This window comes from Idiotropiscis lumnitzeri, chromosome 3 (assembly GCF_059441095.1).
Source record: "Idiotropiscis lumnitzeri isolate Australia: NSW breed Sydney's pygmy pipehorse chromosome 3, RoL_Ilum_1.0, whole genome shotgun sequence".
In the NCBI taxonomy this organism is placed as follows: domain Eukaryota; kingdom Metazoa; phylum Chordata; class Actinopteri; order Syngnathiformes; family Syngnathidae; genus Idiotropiscis; species Idiotropiscis lumnitzeri.
This window is the reverse complement of record NC_142393.1, coordinates 13,562,090-13,583,000: the sequence shown is the minus strand read 5'-3', so window position 1 is coordinate 13,583,000 and position 20,911 is coordinate 13,562,090. Positions and strand designations below refer to the sequence as shown.

At 39.8% G+C, this 20,911-nt stretch overlaps 3 protein-coding genes across 7 annotated transcripts in view; 2 read left to right on the top strand and 1 right to left on the bottom strand.

The window, feature by feature from the left end:
* Positions 1–18,980, bottom strand: part of mbd6 (methyl-CpG binding domain protein 6) — a 30,899-nt gene extending 11,919 nt beyond the window's left edge. Inside the window, exons 1-4 of one of the 5 annotated variants that reach the window (XM_088290354.1) lie at positions 18,936–18,980; positions 18,580–18,751; positions 17,796–17,931; positions 633–847 (exon numbers count right to left, since the gene is read on the bottom strand). The gene's annotated coding sequence lies outside the window, so the exon portion shown is untranslated. The other 4 variants (XM_088290353.1, XM_088290356.1, XM_088290352.1 and 1 more) reach the window with 4 other exon arrangements.
* On the top strand, positions 3,479–9,401 carry stac3 (SH3 and cysteine rich domain 3). The gene is made up of 13 exons (XM_088290357.1): positions 3,479–3,794; positions 4,571–4,602; positions 4,974–5,052; positions 5,157–5,310; positions 5,393–5,490; positions 6,043–6,103; positions 6,229–6,326; positions 6,444–6,513; positions 6,589–6,638; positions 6,981–7,063; positions 7,150–7,201; positions 7,705–7,842; positions 7,968–9,401. The coding sequence occupies exons 2-13, from the start codon at positions 4,595–4,597 to the stop codon at positions 8,073–8,075; spliced, it is 999 nt and encodes a 332-aa protein (XP_088146483.1). The 5' UTR covers positions 3,479–3,794; positions 4,571–4,594; the 3' UTR covers positions 8,076–9,401.
* LOC148340022 (neurexophilin-2-like) lies at positions 10,089–16,827 on the top strand. Its single transcript, XM_088292250.1, has 2 exons — positions 10,089–10,251; positions 13,173–16,827. Exons 1-2 carry the CDS (start codon positions 10,174–10,176, stop codon positions 14,001–14,003), a joined length of 909 nt encoding a protein of 302 aa, XP_088148376.1. The 5' UTR covers positions 10,089–10,173; the 3' UTR covers positions 14,004–16,827.
* Positions 18,981–20,911: the final 1,931 nt, after the last annotated feature.

The following is a 20,911-nucleotide window of genomic DNA, read 5'->3' as shown; positions in this document are numbered from 1 at the left end:
GTTTTGTGCATAGCAAGCTTTTCTACTATACTAATCTTTTGAAAAATCGGAGAATGATTAAGAAAGTTGTGGAGGTTTTGAACGCTTCTCTCTCAGTAAACCGAGTTGTATCCGCTTTGCCAATGCTCACAGTGTAGGTCACTGATGCTCAATTCTTTTTCTTCACCATAACTTTTCGCACTGTCTGCTTTGTCAATCAGCTATGTTTGTAGCCTTTTGATCACAAATCGGTCAGATGAGTGCAACCTGAGCATCTTGTCTGCAGTCGCAGATACATAATACCAATCTTTTGAAAAATGTATATCCACATACGAAACAAGCCTGGGTTGGATTTGAACAAAAAAATCTGAATTGTATGATTAGAGTATGAATAGATGCATCAAACAGATGCCCCTAACTTTTTACTAACATATGCATGGCACGAAGAAGAAAATTAGCGGGGACACACGTGACATGAATCTTTGCGTGCAGAGTATATTATTATTATTATTGTTATTATGGGGACAGTGTGAGCCTAGAATGCTACAGTTTTGACAGAATGACTAGTTTGATTTCAGGATGTTCCATTGTAACCACTTGAGATAAAAACACTCATTATCTTAATTAAAAGATCAAGATATAAATAGGAATACCTTGTCATCTTTGTGAAGCCAGGCTCGAGTTTGGCTATGGTATTGACTGTCGGATGAACATGCTGGTGGGTTAGAAGCACACAGACTGCCAGTTAACCTGATCCAATGTCCAAAGTGTCCCCAACAACCAGACCGCTCCTCTGCTCAGGAGGATGAACGCTGCAGATGTTTATTCAGTTCACATCCGAGGAGGAGCTGATATGAGGATGATGAGCCTGCAACAGAAATGTGGAGGTGGATTATGTAATATGGGAAGTCCCACAGTAGCAGACCATTTAGAAGATTTCAAGATATACGATTTATTTATATCATAGATAATAAGATGAAACTCACTGTCCTCACAATAAGAACAACATGGGAAGTTCATCACATGCTGCCGCTACTTTTAGGGTGGGAGAGTGTGTTAAAAAATAGGCCTATGTTTTAGTGGGTGTCCAGCTGCATAAACAGGTCGAATATACAACAACTGGTGCACACGGTTTAAGAACGCAAACACGGTTAGAAGCGCCTAATAAATGGAACAACAAAATATTCCAATAATACATGTCTGAAGTGTCGAGTCGTGGCAAAACAGAACCTAAACACTACGGTTGACACGGCAGGCTAAAATGCTAGGCTAACAGCTAAGCTAGCAACCGCGTCCACTTTGTGGTGTTGTCGTGACAGCTGTCAGGCGCACTAAACTCTTGCATATTAGCCACAATATGCAACTAACCGCAAACGCAACTGGGCGAACAGACACACGCTTAGAAATTCGTCAAATACATTGCTCGCTAAAGGACATAAATGTTGCTGGGACCACTGTGGTGAATCTATCCACCTTTCTCGGCGTCGGGCTCTCTGTTGTTGGCGAAGTTTTGAAGTCTTCCCTTTGCTGGCTCGCGGGAGAATCAAGTTAGCTGGCTAGCTAATGAATGCTTTTTGACGGATACAACGTTGGCGCAAACATCAAGAAACACTCCCAGCGTGGCTCGCGTATCCGTGCGACGAGCGTGCGACGTGTGAGCAACGTGCGCAAGTTCAATTTACAGACAAAGGGCAATAACGCCGCAATTTGACTGCGCCTTGGGTAACGCTAATGCTAGCACAGAGGCTAGCGAAACACAGCTAGCTGACTGAATTTACTTGATTTGGAGTGTCCCGACAAGAGTGGAGGCTGCCCCGCTGCCGGTTCAGACTTATCCAAGACGTTGTTTTCGTCTCACTACTTCTAGACCGTCTTGCTTGCAGATATGTTCCCATAACCATCGCGAGCCATGTAATCCAAAATTCTCAGTTGGCTTGTTTTTTTTTATTTTTTTTTATTTTACATTCCCAGCAAAAAAAAAAATAATGGAGTTTTCTATCGCGCATGCGCACTCCGAGTCCGATGAGTATTGTACCCAACATGCAATTGGAGCTTTGTCACCTTCCAGGCGAATGTGGGCCATGCTGTTAAAAATAATAACAGCGCTTCACGAGCAAGTCATGATCACATATATGACAGTTGAAAATTTGTATATTTAAAATGAATTAATTGGTATCTTAATGGTTAAGATGATAAGCATTTGTTTTTAAAATAGTATTATCACTTTCTTCCCCTGTTCAGTGATCTCCCAACAGAGACTTAAAAAGCATATCACGTAATTTTCTTGCTGCACAAACTTTATTGGCTTCCAACATAATACAAAACAGCGCGGTGAGCTAAAACGGTCCGAAGAGACGTGACAAGAAAACCCGCCACCCCGCGCTAAAGCACAGAACTACCACACTTCATTTCCCATGTTGCAATTTTTCTTAAAGAGCCAGAGTCGTCCTGTAACGCTTTAATACAGTCCCTTTGTAAATAGTAATTACTTATTGGAGATTAAAGAGGTAGGAGGAGACAAGTTTATACTTCTAACTCTTTTTCGAACACACTGAATGTCCAAAGTATAAGCGGTATATATTGGGTTGGCCAGTTTTTTTTCTTTGCTTTTCTTTTCTCTTTTGTTGCTTTCATCCAGTGTTTTCATTTGTTTGTAGGTTTGGGTGACCCCCCCCCTCAGTGCCAGCTGTTTCTAAATTGTGTATGTTTAAAATAAACACCCCCCACGCATACAAATAATGCCAATGCACAGATGTTTTTTTTTTATTAATTATGCATGATGAAATAAATACACTTGTCCCATTTTGAATGTTGTGTCTGTTATTGGCAGGCACATGGACACTCTCCTGTGCTGTAGCTATCCGTCACCTTTACACATGAAACATTTTTGTCTCTGCCATGTGGTGATTTGTATCAAATTCAGTTAGAATTTTTGACACCGAACATGCCCGTGCTATGTATCATAGCTGCTTTTATTGTAAAGTTGAGAACCTTCTTATAAAGCAACTCAGGTGATGAAAAACAATTATTTTGTCTCGTCAAACAAATCATACGACACATTATTATTAAATATGAATAAACAATTCTGTAAATGTGCCAGTTAGCCAGAAGGCTATTTTACATCTGCAGTCCATAGACAGATGGTTAATGTCACCCCGAAAGAGTAAGTATCAAGTACATGCACAACAATAACAATACATTTCCTAAAAATACAGGTTAAGGTACATTTAATGCACGTTGTTATTCTGGACTGGATAAAGGTTCAATTGTACAACTGAAGAAAAAAAAACTGAGGACCTGATTGGATGATAAGAACTATATTTGTGATTTTTTTGGGGGGTGAGTAGTAAAGATGCATATTTTTGTAGGCTTGGTTTGGTAAAAAAAAAAATGTGGAAAGGTTGAAAGGGGACGTGTGACGAAGATGGATGGGTAGAGTGTGTATCTAATTTCTCCTAATCCTCTGACCACAGTCTGAGGTCTGCAGCTGTCCCAAACAGTCAGCTTGACATATGAGTGCTCAGTTAGGCATTTACATAAACACCCATTCAAACACATTCAACGTCATAGTAGGCCATCAACTCACATGAGGACTCTAGGAATCATGTTGGAAACCACCTAAATCAAACTAAAGACATGCAAAGACAGTTTTAGCATGAGCCAAGAGAAGGTATCGCTTGATCAAGTGGGTTATCGGACTCTGATCCACTGACCCCCCCCCTACAAAATCCTCCAGTTATTGGCAACAGCTGAAGGACTTACTCGCAAACAGAACTAGCACAATCCTGCTTCTGCGGTGATCTTCCACAAAAAAGGTATGCATTTCCCCTCTTATTTTATATTACAATATTTTTTATGTTATTTAAATGAAAAAAAATACCACGTCATATCAATACCATACAAAGTGACCCGATGTATTTGCGGTGCCATTTTAGAAGTTTTGTTGCTTCAGTATATAAAGCACTGGAATTACAAAATGACTACATTACAAACATAAAACGGTCAAAAAGCAATAAAATTATTATTTTTTTGCCACTTAGTTTTGCTTTGACAACCTATCACCCACTTCAGCTGTGAGGAGATTCAATTTCAGTAGCCTAGAATAGTTGTGTTTAGGTCAATTGCACAAGTGCATTGTGAATGAATGTCTTCTGGATCATTTGCATGTCCAACTTAAAAGAAACACATTCAATGTTGTTGTTTTTTCTTGTCATATTATTTGTTGCTGTTTTTAAGGTTACAATTTGTGTTGAGAAATGGTCCTAAAATTAAAACGTGTGAACATATTCAGTAGTAGAAGTGATAGAAGCGGTCGTTTTGTGCTATTTTCAGTTCCTTGTGCAATATTGAATTATTTTTTTCTGTTAGATTTGATTCAAATTTTTTAAGTCAGTTCGCAAGGCCAACATTTAAACACCCCGAAAATACATAGTAACGTAAAAGTAAAACAAATAAACTATATAAGTAATAAATATAATGATGCTACTATTGCCTCCACCACCATCATCAGTACAAACTATTACTAATTATAATAATAATAATAAGTGGTAATAAGATTCAATATATGTCTATCTACTGTTTATCATTGTAGGCGTAGCAGGAGTGACAGAACGCAATGGACCAGTGAGTATACTTCCAGAAATCTGTTTCGGTTACAATTACCATGGTGATAATTGTTTTGTTAAGCTTCCGTGGCTGTATTTCTAAACACAAAAGTACGATTTTTGAATCTATTTTGTTAAAGTGCTGCTAATGCCGCATTTTGTTCATATGAGAGAGTTTAGCACACCATTGTGTAAGGTAGGAAATCATTGTGTGAATAAATTAAAACAAATATAGAAATGCAGCCTACAAATGTAATTTAAAAAAGTGTCGTTTGTATTATCAGGAGTTCACTTACATTAATTTTACAATTATATAATTTAAACAATTTTGTCTAGAATATTTGAACGGTTAATCCAGGTGCCATGACAGAGTTTTGTCTCATCTCTCAGGGAAGATGACAAAAACTCGGTGGATATTCATGACAATCCTCCAGCTCCTGACAACGTGGTGAGGGAGGACGGAGACACGGTGAGTGACAGAGTCGTGCCAACCCAGCACGGTCAAACTAGAGCGCCCGTTCGAAAATAGCCAGGAACGCGGGGCATTAAGTTAGTATGCTGTGCGCTCTCCAGGTGTACTTTATATATGAAGAGGAAGTGGAGGTGGAGGAGAAGGAACCAGAACCTCCACCACTTGTCATCCGTGTCAACGACAAGCCCCACAAGTTTAAGGACCACTACTGCAAGAAGCCCAAGTTCTGTGACGTCTGTGCTCGCATGATAGTCTGTATGTAATGGGAACTAATGACAATTTCATACGCTAATCTAAAACTCTGGTGTATTTCTAATATGCTTTTCTGACCTTACAGTGAACAACAAATTTGCTCTGAGGTGTAAAAACTGCAAGACCAACATTCACCATTCATGTCAGTCCTATGTTGAGTTCCAGAAGTGCTTTGGCAAAATAGTGAGTCTTTTTTGGCATGTAAGGCACTGGGAATCAAATTTAACAGAAAACAATACCTCGTGGAACCACTGATGTTGAATAGAACCCTTTCAAGAATACTGGTCGCCCTCTGATTTGTTTGAAGCAAGAATCCATTTTCCCATTGGTAATTAGAAGATTGAATTAATCCCTCGCAGTGTCAAATTGTCATCCAACCCAGAGGATTTCGGGCACTCTGGACTGGTGGCTAGCCAATCACAGGGCACGAACATTATCGGCAAACAACCATTCACACATATGGGCAATTTAAGCCTAACGTGGATGTTTTCGAAACATGGAAGGAAGCCGGAGTACCAGAAGAAAAGCAACACAAACACAGAGACAAAATGCAAACTCTAAAAAGGAAGGCTGGAGTTAATATTTGAAACTCAAACTTGAGAATTGTTAGACAGAAGAAGAATGGCTCACTCACAGACACATTTTCAAAAATAGGTAGATAATGAAATATTAACCACTACTCCTGCTATTTGTTACGCAAATAAAACTATTCCTTTGTACATTTTGTCTCTGTAGCCTCCTGGCTTCAGACGGGCCTACAGTTCCCCTCTGTATAGCAGCGACCAACCAGATCCAAGTGGGTTTTCCTGATGTTAGATCATAAAACATCGTTGAAAGTCTTTTTTGAGAATTGCATCTTTTGTCTCTTCAATGCGCAACCTGATTAACTGCTGCAATCAACCAATAACTCTCATCAATCAGACAATCCAAATCGAAATGACCCGGTCTTCGACACCCTGAGGGTGGGCGTCATCATGGCGAATAAGGAGCGCAAAAAGAATGAAAATGACAAGAAAAATGTAAGTGACCTGATTTATGATTATGAAATGTCTCATTTGTCCAAAATCGTCAATTCTTTCCACGTAATTATATACAAGTGGCACTACAAAAGTAACAACTCTTTCTTTTTCCACAAGATGCTGATGATGATGGAGGAAGAGGAAGATGAGAATCAACAACCCAAAGAAAATGAGGATGGAGGCGAAGGTACAAAGTATAAAACAAAAAAAGTTGCTCATCAGAATGACAATGGAATGAGTCTGACGTCTGGCGGTCATACAGGGAAGCCGGAAGAGAAGAAAGAGAAAGGAGGTGAAAAAGCAGATGACAAGGTAAGCTAAAAGCGTTGCGCAAACTTTCATTATTTATTTGGAATGTTGGGTGTTGGACAATTTGCAACGACCCATATCTTTTATTGACTGAAGATACAACTGCGACTTGAATACGTGTTAGCACATTTAGGAGCAGCATGGTGAGGACGTGGTTAGTTAGAATTCTACAGTCAAGATGATCTGGAATCTCTGTCGGTTTTGAAATCAAATCTTGAAACCAACTTCTCTTCCGTCTATGAGTGGTATTTTGGCCAAAATTGACGGTTTTTTTAAGCACATCATTCAGTAGTTGGTTTTATATTTGAAATTGAAATGATTGCATCTGTGCTCTTTTAACAACAGCAAAAGGGAACCTTTTCCCAGTCACACTACTACTTGGCTCTCTACCGTTTCAAGGCCATTGAAAAGGATGATCTGGACTTTCAGTAAGTATGACAAAACATTTGATGTATTGATTCTCTGGTTGGAAATGTGATCAAATCTCAAGGATATCTTGTCTGTTTCGTATTAGCCCCGGTGATCGCATCACAGTCCTGGATGACTCCAATGAAGAGTGGTGGAGGGTAAGCCACAAAAAAAAAAAAAATAATAATAATAATAATCAGATTGCAGTCAATAGACTAATCTAATATTTCAATCCAGAACCAGAAACCACTATGTCATCGTGCTGCCCAAGTGGCAGAATGATATGGATACATCAAACACAAGCTGAATAACACACACACACACACGAAAAAAAAACTGAATAAAATATATATTTGAAAGGAAATTAATAAATATGCAGTGTATAAATACCAGTAAGTGTGAATGGTTGTCTGCCCTGTGACTGACAGGTGACATGGCGAAGGTGGAGTCCACCTGGGATGGGCTCCAGCTCTTTTTGACCCTGAAAATGATGACTGAAACAAATGAAATGAAATGAAAGCGTTATTGACAATGGATAGGTGGCTATGAATAATTAAGAAATTGGGGCCTTCACAAACAGGAAGAACAAACACAATAAAATAACAATATAAATTGTAGAACATGAGTGACTTAAGGTAATAAAATGCTCTCCAATTTCCAGGGAAAGATGGGAGAGAAGAGCGGCTATTTCCCCACCAACTACCTCATAAAAGTGCGCGCATCAGAGAGGGTATACAAGGTCACACGCTCTTTTGTTGGGAACAGAGAGATGGGACAAATCACACTGAAGAAAGACCAGGTAAGAAAACAATAATTGAGCATGCTAAAGCTTTCTTCATCTGCCATGACATCAAAATGTTGCTAAATGTGTGCTGCAAGTACTTCTCATCACCAGGCCGTGGCGGTGTTGCTCTACATTTTCAGATTGTAGTGAAGAAAGGAGACGAGAAAGGAGGTTACTTGAAGGTCAGCACTGGACGCAAACTGGGCTACTTCCCCTTAAATCTGCTGCAAGAGATCACTGTGGTGTAAGAAGAAGAAAAAGATGTATCAAACATTTGAGTGCACATACCAGAAGTCAGAGAGTCTACGTTTATATTCCAGCGGATGCCATTGATTTATCTTATTTTAGATGTCGTTGGTTGTTTCTATATAGTCATAGACAACTACACGACGTGAGGCAGTACCGCCCTCTGCTGGCCATTACCTGCATGTGAAGAGTGAACAAAATGCAATGGTTGCATTATGATCTATTTAAATCACATGGTACATGCTTTACATTAATTTTCTTCACAATCCAATAATTATAATTTATTTCATCAGTTAAGTAGCTGAAAGAGTATATTTCCTGTCCAAATGTATGGGAGAATCATAGCTGTAAAAAAGCACATACATCAATTGAGTAAGCAATTGTTGGTACGTGATCGACGTTTCTGATTACATTTATCAATAAGATACTTGTTTTATTACACGTTATACATATGGTGACGTCCAATAGCCTGTCTAACATATTAATGGAAAGTGTGTGACATTTAAAAAAAAAAAATTCGACCGGGAATGTGACTAAATTGCATGGTGACGTCTGGAAAGTACATTGCCGCTGCCACTTGGTGGCAGTGTTGAGTTGAGCTCCATTGCCACAAAGAGTAGAAGAAGCTCCATGGGTGCCGAGCGGCGCGTAAGCGGGGATTCACTAACTTTCTAGTTTTTAGAATGTGTTAGGAAGCCGAAGTAGTCTAATCAGGGCCAGGAAGACAAGATTTGAACTTGCAACCTCAGAACAGTGCGGCAGACAAACACAGAAATGAACTTATATGTATGTGCAATTACAATGTACTCTCATTTACTATGTTGCACAATGAGCGCAAAGAAATGCTTAACTTCAGAAAATAAAGGAACGAAAAGTTTTCATTTCCCCATATTTTTCATATGTTGACAGGACAGTCTGAACCAATTTCACACGTCTGAAAAATCAATTATTGGTGCACATTCATTCCCTATTAAGTTAAATTCAAATCTGGGTAAAATGAAGCATAGATGACTTTTTTGGGGGGGTGATTTCTGTTCCTACTGTAGGCCCATTTGTGGTCATCATGTGACAATTGAAATATGAATATCTGAAAAACTTCATTTTTAGTAATAAGAGTAAAACGCCAAAATTCCAACAATATTGAAATGCCCGTTGAAATGCCTGTTTATTAATCACTTAAACTTGGCTACCTGCTCACATTCGCCACGTTTCAATGAGGCTAACCGCAGCACAAAGTGAACTTTTCATTGCCAGTTTACGATGTCCAATATTGCACAGACGACAACAAATGACAAAACTTTCTGCACGCTTACGACACGGGTGGGGTAAAGCACTTGAGAAAATGGATGGATGGCTCGCAAAGACGGTGCCGTTACTATCATAATAGTCATTAATACTTGCGAGAATAACGACCATGGCTGGTGGGAGGTGCATCTGGGGTGAGTGATATTTAAAATTTATTTCCTTGAAAATATCGTCACTTGAAAAGGACTGCAGGAATGTGCAAAAGTCACTGCAATATGTAAACAATTCAGCGAGTTATTTGTTCTTTGAAGCATTAATATGAAATAAAAGAGCCTCAACAAGACACACGACTTAATCGAGTGCTGGTGTGCATTTGTCTATAGTTGGGATTAATCACTTTTATATTTGGATTTTTTTGGTCCTTGTGTTGATAGTCGATCAGTTTGCATAAATTACTCCAGTATTAAGCAAGACTTGTCTAGTTTGTTAATGCAATGGCTTTTCCCAATTTTTTTTCACAGACGGATTTGTCATAACATTAGCTGACTTGTCAGTATATATATTTTTTTACAAATCCTCTTATATGCATGAATCCACTTTATCAGGCTTCCGGTGATTTAAATGTGCAAGGACAGTGGGTGGCTGTCAGTGCAGAGCCCACCAGAGACGTGTGCGTGTGCGTGTGCGTGCATGTGTGTGTGTGTTCAGGGGAGAAATCCTTCACTTTGAAAGGGGGTGGAGATAGCTCTTGGGGGGGGGCTCAGCGTCTCACTGCAGAATGTCCTCACTTAGTCTGGTGGCTTCAACTCGGTGAAAGCCATCTCCTTGAGACAAGCTCACTCTTTTGCCCTCTGAATGGATCTTTGGTTGTCCAAGATGGTGTCCATTGGCTTGAAGTTGACCATCACCTGCCTGTGGTTTCTCCCTCCAGCGGTGAGTTAACAACGTTAACTGTTATACTTGAGGGTTCAAGACAATATTTTATACGGTAGAGTTTTGCAACCAGTGATGGACATTTTTTTTTAAAGAATTATTCAAGGAATATAAATTTTGATTGAAATCTTGTGATGGAATTTCTCTCAGGTTATATTGAGGGACAAACCTAAAGTAGCCTTCATACCTGGAAATTGCACTACTCTCTAATAGTCTAGTCCATTTTTGGATCACTACTGGTGTGCAACTTTGCAAGTGGTTAAAAAAAAACTATCTCGCTGATGCAGATTGTTCACTTTGATCAACAGATTTACATAATCACAAGTGCCTTGATTTTTTATTTTTTTTTTTTACTTTAAATTTAGTTTATGTTAGAGCCCGGTGTTGTCTTCTGGCAGACGATGTGGCTCAGAGGCTGGATTTACACTGCAAGTGACACATTTAAAAATATTTGCTGTTGAGTAGCATAATCGAGCTATGCATTCCGACAGCATATTGAAAATACTTTTATGACAAAAAAAAAAAAGCATGGAATTGGACAACTTTAGATCAGGCCTCCGATAAATATGTTTAAGAATCTGATACATTGTGCATCCGCCAACACGAGTGTCGTGTAAACATGCAGATGGAAATTTATGACATAAATACTGCACACTCCGCGTCCATCACAAGACAAATAAACTTTTTAAAAAGGTTTGGCTATAAATCTAATAAGCATATAGAAAATATGATGCAAATGAGATAAATCAGAGGTATGTCCATCATTGAATGAGTAAAATCATTTCCAGTGGAGTAATAATGTCAACAGTAGACAGGGTACACCCTTAACTGGTCGCCAGCCAATCACAAGGCACACAAAGACAAACAACTACCCACGCTCACAATCACACACGTTTGAGCTATCAATTTTAACGCTTGGTAAAATCCAAATTACATAAGCATTTGAGTCAAACCTTAAAGCAAAAAAAATTAAGCTCTTTCAGAAATCTTGATTTCCTGGAGAAAAGTAAAGAAAATTCTATAAATAAGTGTAAACAAGTCAAAGTCATCTCTGACTAAAATCTGACGTCGACCAGTCATACAAAAATTAATTTGCGCAAATGTGTTATTTAATATAGCCAAGAAGCAGTAATTACTTTTAAAATGTTGTTGACCTCTGTTCTGGGGGAAATGTCATTTTTTAAACCGACTTCTAGTCATGACTGTCATAGACGCATATTGACATTTGAGCTCCCACAAAATCTGCCCGGCAACAAGAGGCTGTGCAAAAATGGTCGCTTGAGACAAACTTTTTCGAGCCATTGACAAAATATTTTCCAAAGTAATTATACATCTCAGGCCTTCTCCTTTCTCCGTTTATTCATCCCCCATTCCCTCCCGGCGTTGGGCTGGCATCCACTAAGGCTCGCACTCCGCAGACATTGTGCCAGCATGGCGTCACAGATCCACTGACATGGTTGTCACGCTGTAGACTCTAATTGGGCTCGGTGAGAGCAGCGCATATAGCGGCAGCGCCTGACTGTGACACAGCATGGAACAGCCGATGTGAATTGATAACGTGGCCAAGGCGGCTGGAGGTGATCCACCTTAATGACATCCCACATGGGAGATGTTTATTCCCCAAAAATATCGAGGAGAATGCAAACCTTAGTCGGCTGTTGGCAACTTTTCACTGAAGAAGTTTTGCTTCGTCGTCTCCATGCATTAAAAAGTTGAACCTGTCTCTCACAGTGGAGCCAAACTTTTACTTACAAATTATATTTAATGAGAGGAACTCCAGAATGACAGCTGGATTTGCACAATTCATTTCGTACCCATAACGCTGTTATTTTGTCAGCATTGCTACTTCCGGTAAAGAGATGGGCACTTTTTTCAACAGCACACACTATTAGTAAACGAGGAAAAAGAGCTCTCAATCTCCAACATTAAGATTTTTATATTACAATGAATACAAAACAGAGAGTTTGTCATGTTCAGTGTTGTGCTAATTACTGAAAAACAGCAATTAGTTAGAGTTACTAGTTACTTCGTTCAAAAGTAACTCAATTACTCTGAGGATTGCGTTAACCAAAAGTGATGTATTAGTGTTAAAAGTAACTTTTTAAAAAAATGTTCTTCAACCTCTCATGCCGGTCATTCCCTTGCCCAGTACATTAATTTTAGCAAAGCTGGCAGTGAATGAGTTACTCAAACCATTTTTTAAAATTGGTCACTGTGTTTTATTGTAAAGCAGTACTGGGATGACATTACTGCCCGAAACTGGCTCATGTTAAGTCTTGGTTGAGTTTGATTTTGGTTACTAGTTAGTTTTCGTGTGTTCACGTTACGTTTATTGGGTCCACCTGTGCTTGACATCCCAGTCCTGAGTATTAGCCAATCAGCTCTCTCCAACCGTTTCTGTCTTGTCCAAGTGCTCCTTGTTGTCTTGTCAGTTTGTCTGTGCCTGCTTTTGGTTCCTCGTCTTTGGTCCTTCATCCATGCCACGTCTTGTTGCATTTGTTTGTCTGCAGTCCAAGTCAAGCTCGCTCTCTCTCTCTCTCTCTCTCTGTCTGTCTCTCTCTCTCACCCCTCCCTCTCACCCCTCCCTCTCCCCCTCCCCTCCCCCCCCCTCTCTCTCTCTCTCTTGCTCCCCCCACCTCTCTCCCCCCCCTCTCTCTCTCCCTCTCCCTCTCTCTCCCCCTCCCACTCCCTCTCTCTCTCCCCCTCACCATCCCTCTCCCTCCCCCCCCCCCCTCTCTCTCCCTCTCCCTCCCAAACTAAGTAAAATATTCACCCATTTTACATTTATTACATTTGTATGTACTATTGTAGGTTCAATGATTTTGGATTTTTTTTGAAAAAATAATATAATAAGATCTATTATTAACATATGAGCATCATCTGTGATAAGTGACTTTTAACCCGTGTATTGTTCCTCAAAGGGCCGAGAAGCAACCAAAGCCGCGGACTTCCCAAGCCAACAATGGAAAGCAGTTGAAGGAGTAAGAGGAGCTTCTGTTGGAGCAGCGTTGAAGGTGAAGCACATCTCCAAAGACTTACAAATCATCTCCACCAAATACAAAACCCCTGCGTACGGATCCCTTGGCCCGTACGGCTGGCCACAGAACTTTTCTCAAGCCCTCGATCAACATCTCTACAATCCTCAATCCAAACCTCATTCAAAGGTCTCCCCAAAGTCCAAGAAGATTTTGGGCTGGGGTGACTTTTACTTCAATGTGAAAACATTGAAGTTTAGTCTTCTGGTGACCGGGAAAATCGTGGACCACATCAACGGCACGTTCAGTGTCTACTTCCGCCACAACTCTTCTCATTTAGGAAACATATCCGTCAGCATTGTTCCACCTTCCAAAGCTGTTGGCTTGGAGGTTCTGGATCCTACTGGAGTTCCAAGTACTCAGACCAGGAACTCGGTACTGTTCCCAGACCTAGCTTCCCACTTTCAATCCACGAGCGCCACATCTCCAGACCGGCACAAGCAGCAGCAGCAGGACTTGATGGTGATGACTGAACTCAACTGCCGCATCGAGTACCAGAGAACAAACCGGTCCAAGAAGACCAAGCCCTGTATGTACGACCCGGGTCAGACGTGCTACTCAGAAAACACTCAGTCACAGGCAGCATGGATCTGTGCCAAACCTTTTAAGGTCATATGCATCTTCATCGCCTTCACTGGTACCGACTACAGGCTCGTGCAGAAAGTTTGCCCGGACCGCAACGTTCAGGCAGACCAGAACCATCAGCACTTCGGATAACGGGTTCGAAATGAATACACTAACGGCAACTTGCACAGAGTATAATGGGTCATTCTACAGAATAATAATAATTGTAAAGAAAAAGTCACATGGTCCACTGGAAGTTGCATTACTCAGATCCTCCGCAGGTCATGGGAAGGCTTTTCGTTCTGATGATAATATTTTAACTATGATTTGGCTAGTTTTCTTCTGCAGAGAGTGGAGGTACAATATTGTTTTGATTCCAGATCATTTCCTTGCTATGTATTGTAAATTAGTTCTGCAAAAACTGCACAACTGATTTCAAGGAAACTTTGTGAAGGTGTGGCGCATTTGCTAAGTGAGAACAAACGAAATAGTGATAGAAATCTTGGTTTGGGTTGGTCCCATCATTTTACATTCACAACACGCGTTAGGATGCATCAATGAGTTGGTCTTGGTGTGTGTTTGCTGACTTCATTGTGCTGTTTTCATGGACGTGATCTGACAGGTGCACAAGAGCAGAACAAAGATCCATCTTTGGTGTTTAAGTAAGTGCACAGGAAATTTTGTCGAGTACATTTTACTCTAATCGAGGAAAATTTTACTCTGAAAGAGACAAAATTTGGCACCCGTCGAAACAGACGACCGTAATGTTCACACTTAGAAGAGTGTGACATATTCGCTATAATTGTTTTTTCAAAGTAGTGGATTAAATGTATTTCAAATGATTAAAATCAACTTTCATTTGATGAGAAGAAAACACATTTTATACTGATGAGAGCAACATGCACTCTGAGTAAAGACATTTTATATCCATTCTGAAGATTTACTCCTGCTCGAGTGGCCGAGGGAGGCAATTGTACTGCAAAATGCTTAAATACAACTCATGTCAAGAAAAAAAAAAAAAAAAAATCACTCTTCCGATTTTTACCGTTTGCCCTCACAATAAAGGTCATTCACACCTCCGGGTTTCATTCTTGTAAAGTCACATGTTGCCGTTTGCACAAACACAACGAGTGCTCCATTTGTGTTTTCAAAATACAGTCAAAATTTGAACCATCATGTCCGACCGACCATGACGTTGCGTGCTGAAGCATTTGTCTGATGGCTGTGATTAGCTCAGGTCAGCAAAAGGGAAACCAGCGCTGCAGACTATTTAGTTTTGAAAAACGCTTGACCGTACAGCCTCCTGTGCTTTACGTAAGACTTAATACGCCAAAGGCTTAGGAAACATAATGACGCTAAAAGATGAAAGGAGACACACTTCAATTATGCTGCAACAATAATTTGGTGTGTTTGAACAAAGCAACACACAACGAGAAGCTGACTAACAAACAAGTCGGAACATATTACAATTACACTTTTCATAATCTTCCATAAGCACGCCAATGAAAAAACACATTTAGGCCTTAGCTGCCTTTTATTTAGTGGATTGTTTGGAACTTCAAAAGGCCCATTAGTTCCACTCCTCTTGTTTCCACCCCCCGGTGCAAAGTGTATTATGTGGTGTGATGAAAGTGTTTTTGCACAGGCTCGCTCGTCGTGTTTACCAAAGACACAAACTGAGCAACCGCACAAAAACAACAACAAAAAGAGCCAAAAAGTCTTTAGTTGAGACGGAGCAATTGAAGCATAATGAAAAGTTGCAGCATAATCCGCTTATCATTCATTCTTTCAGTTTTCTTTTGGTCATGAAAAAAAAAAAAAGAAAAAGTTGTTATACTTTAATTGAAAAAAGTGATTGATTTACCTCGATTCAACTTTGAGAGCAACAAAATTAAATGAAAAATGGGCCACAGGACTGAGCTGGTCAGGTTGACGTGACCCATGCAGACGTTTGTTAACAAGTGAAGATAAAGACGTTTGCTTGCTGCCACAATCAGACAGGAACAAGACCACCAGCAATCTGCCTTGTGACAGTTCTTATCTTCGCATGCCCATTTTAACGCATAAATTAGCACCGCAAATTATTTGACCCTGCGGTCTGCCTTGGACTTTGCTGAGCAACCCCGGCGGCACCCTGACATGTAAAGTGTTTTCATGCAGTTTGCGCACCAAACACTTTGTGCATCTTTAAGAAGTGGTTGTGATAAGATAAGTTATGCAGGATCACAGCGCTTCACACAGTTACATGACAAGATGCTATTTATTCTGCATTCTTACACTCTGGGCTGAGGTGTTGAATGTGTTCTGTGTGAAAACCCAATTTGTTGAAAGAAAAAAAAACTGTCTCAAAACTGTAACTGCAAGCTTTGATGTTCCTCATGGATGAAGAGGCTGGAAATGCTATGAGATGCTAATTGTCCATTTTTAGGGCCTCACAGTTGTCATATGTGGACTTCTATGTCACTCTGATAAGTTTTGAGAAATGAGACCTATCCGGAAGGTTGGAGGCAAGTGAGAGAACACAAGTGACAAAAATTGTCTGAGATGGTGAGATTTATTTATTTCTTTTTTTTTTACTTCTTTCGCTTCCATCTGTCTCGCGAGTGAGATTTGACACAAGGTTTCACTCCGAGTGCGAGTCCTCACAACAGCCTCTCATTTTGTGCATTTTTACATCAATTAATTGGATTTCAATTTCCGGGATCTATTTAAACGGAAAACTGATAAATATTCATTAACATGCCTGTGGCGGTGTTTGTAATTATTTATTTTTTTTTAATTATTATTTTATAGTATAACATTCTGTTATAACGTGTGTGAAATTTGGGTTTATATTGCAACTGTGCTGTGCATCATGGACTTTGCTTCCACTGCAAAATAAAGGCTAAAGTTGGATTTATGACAACGTTTCCATGTATAACCATAATAAGACCTGTTATTGAGTCTGCAAGGCGACACTACTGGATGTCGTGTCAAAATATCTACATTTGTTTAGTGCACCAGAGAATGCTGCCAAATTTTAAAGATAATAAAGCAAGACAACAATGAGAAAAAAAAAACATTTTGGCTCTCGTGCTGTCCGATATAGTCTTAAAACAAATAATCACCTTAAAACTTTTTTTGAAGGGCTGGCATATGTCTTGTGCACTTTGTAGTTTTCTTGCCAACTTCTTGACAGGATTACAATTAAGAAACACCTATAGCAATTGTATTAAAGCTCTGAATAAAATTTGAAAAATACACAAGAGATTTTTTTTTCTTGGGTCACTGTGTCAGTGGGAACTACTACTCCCAATACCAAATTGTAGTGTTGGCAAAATAAAGCTTTATGAAGCACTTCGATTTTTTTACTCCTCTAGATGCTGCTCTTGGTTTAAAATAAAGGGTAGTGCCATCTCGATGAGTCCAAAAAATTATCCTATTAAGTGCTTTGTGAAGCTTCACCAGCTATCAAACAGTACCGCAAAGCATTTAGTAATTCACGACCAGAATGCCTGATAGATCTTCAGCAGTGCCACAGGAAATTATTCAAATTAAATTAGTCTGAAAATTATTTATTTACGACAGATAATTGATATACTTTGTTCAACTACCCATGGAATGGATAGTGACGCACAGAACAATGTAAAATATGTTCCTTAGCTTAGTAAAGTTCGGGAAGCACTGATTTAGAATATGCTGGTATTGTATTATCACTCACAGTATTAATACAGGAAGGACTGCACTTGCACTTTTCCATCCAACAAGAACAGCTGGAAACACCCTTCACATTCCAGGATGATTCAGACCCGGCACTTCAAATGGGGTGCATGTTGCTTCCACAGAATCTTTCAACTATAGCCAACACTTTGAGAACTTTTTTACAAAGCTATGGGAGCCTTTGTTTGTGTCTTTGTGGCTCATTGTCAGTGCCTCAGCCTTGCTGTGGAACAGTGATCCACCTACCTCGGTCAGTCACACCATCATGCATATGGGTCGTGACTGCTTTTAGATGGACTGAAGCTCCAACTTTCTGACAGGTGAAGAATGCTGACATTTATTTATGAAGACTGCCATTGCATGCTGGTGAGTGGAGGCCTGGCTGTGAAGGCAAACAGACAAAAAAAAGGAAGCTTGATTTTGTGTCCATAGAGTTCCACTAATAAAATTTGGATTTTAATCAAACGGGTTACACACGCATCGCTTTTTATCATCGAAAATTATTTTTGACATGTGAGAAAGCACTAACATGATGTGGGTAAAATTTGATATTCTTACTGCTCTTAAAGTGTATAATGTACCGCAGGTGACCACACAGCACTACCCACTAGCCCGTACCAAAACTGCATGCAAGCTCTTAATTTATTGTTTTAATTTATTTTGCACTCATACGACAGTCAACAATATGAATCTTGTGTGAATGAATGTATCGGACATTACCAATTGTATAATAAAAGCAGATTCAAAAGTAGGTCATCAGCATCACAGCAGACCTTGACAATCCTTTCAAACTCCAATATATCTTTCACTGCAACCCCCCTTTACGAATGCACAGTGCAAAAAGCCACCAGTAGGTGGAGCTATCCGCCAAAACCTCGTGGGGGGACTGAATCACTGACCTTTTGGCGACAGGCCACCTCAGCAGTCTCTCATAAGGACATCTTCTCCCATAACTCAGAAAAACAATGCTACTGTTCACTTTTTTGGATGTAACAATCCTCACATCAACAGAAATGAGTCACTTACGCACCTTCATGAAATGTATGCACTCTGGTTGGCGCAATCAAGGATCGATGTCAGACTTCTGAAGAGGTTCCTTAGGAGCTGATCATTGGAATCAGATGTGTTGGAGGAGGGAGACATCATTGTAAAACGTAGGGAAGCGGAACTCGACGACCGGAGGTGCTTTATCCCGAGTTAAGCTAAAGTAATCATTTAAAACAAACACATACATTTACTTTATAAAATGTAGTCTGTTTAGCTTCATGCTAACAACCAATTCAAAATGCTACAGACAGGCTAACAATTAGCATCTGTGTCGCGGTGTTATTAGCCTTACACAACGGTTTTTTTTTAATACACGAGATTGAGGAACACAATACTCACAGCCATATATTCTTTCCTCTTTGTGATGACTAATATCATACCTGAGCCAACTCTTCTTCACGAGTGTCTCTATGTCTGTACGACACTGCCACCAGGCGGCCAAGACACGTACACCAGAAGAAGTAAACGTGAGCAAGTAATGAGGCAAAAATTCTTTAATTCTTTCCATACAGAATTATGGATTTATAACATACAAAATTGTAAAATGCTATTTTTCTTATTAAAATACTCATTAATACTTTAATGTTTTTTTTAGGGATGCTGGAATGGATTCCTTCCATTTGTATTCATTTCACGAGTAAAAAAATATTTGAGATGATTTTATCTTACAAATGTGATCATGGAACAAATTAAACTTGTGTCTGGAACATTGTTGAGCGCATGGTCTGACCTAATTACGTCTCTCAGTTATTTACATTTCCAAGTCGTATTCACCCGCTGCTGCCCACTCTTTTAAAGTGGGATGTATTGTTCGTTTCCAAAAGGAACACAAATCAAAGTACTTTTAGTTATTTGGCTTTTTGTCACTAAGCCCTCCTTCAAATTCTTGAGGGTGCTTTGTTGCAGCCTCTGGGAACTAAACCCCACCAATCACATCACAGCAGTTGAAATTTTTATAATTCTTTGTTTTGTTTAGCACGACGTCATCAATGTACATATGTTGTGTTTGCGGATTCCTGGCAAACTATTACTTGCCTTGACAATGCGGAATAGAAGGAGGGAGGGATCTTTGTGGACGATCAACACAGAACCAGCGTGTTGCACTGCTGGCATTTCCTCTGCTCATTTCCTTTCAAAGAAATAACATTTGGGGATAGTGCAAAGAAAAAAAGAGATACAAGATCACGGGAATTACAGCATCTAAGTAGGATAAAAATAAATGAGAAAGTTTCACTGTACCATGGTTGCTTACTTAAAACCTCAGTTGGTGCTTCATTCCACAATATATAGAAAGACAAGAATTGTTTAATTCTATCTGTCCATTTTACGTAGTGTTTGTCCTCAAAGCTTACCCCACTCTACAGACGAACTCAAACTAGCGGGAAAAAAACTCAAAATGAAATGAAAACTATAATGAAAAATTCCAAAACTGGTTCTAGGACTGCAATCCCTTAGTTTCATTTTCCTTTTCAGGAGCTATTACTTAAAATATTTTCCATAAAACCTTTAGTCACATTTTTTAAACTAATATTTCCATGAGTTTTAAAAATATCTCAAGAAAAAAAATGCTAAAGCAAAAGTCTACCTCATGCTGCTACAGCTGCTTACTGGAGCATTAAATAATTATGTAGCCCCCAAAATGAATGGACCTTTGTTCCATGTCTCACTGCTTTGCATTCTAGCTCAGCCTGTCCAGTTTTTCTTCCCAGTGCAATGTGTCACGTCCACAGAGGCTGACCAGCTGAAGCACGGCTCAAAGGTCAGAGGAGCTTTCAGTCCGGTCCTTGGCAAATGCATACAAACAGACGCGAGGATGCACGTCCTCAGAGACGCACAAGCAATATTACAAGACAAATACCGTCTCATCCGCATCACATCTGCGCCAGTTTCTCACGACCTGACTGCTGCTCTAACACGGTGTGCGGGGGTCCCTCAGGGAAGACTCCTAAACCCGCAGACGGACCTCACTTCAACCCATTTTGGACTAAAAGGAAACACTTTTCATTCAGATCACTTACATCAGGTGTGGGCAAACTACGGCCTGGGGGCCACATGCGGCCTGTTAAACGTTGTAATCCGGCCCGCCAAACTCCCCCCAAAAAAAAAAAAAAGAAGAAATCTTGTTAATGTTTAGTGCGTCGTTTTCTCAAGCTACTACCACATCCTCCCACACCCCCAAAGCATGCATGTTTGTTAATTGAATACTTTAACTTGTCAATTGGTGTGAATATATGAGGGTGAATGATTGTTTTTTCCAATAGCAGCTGCACACCGCCTCTCGCACAAAGTTATAGATGGATGGATGTTCCAAATGC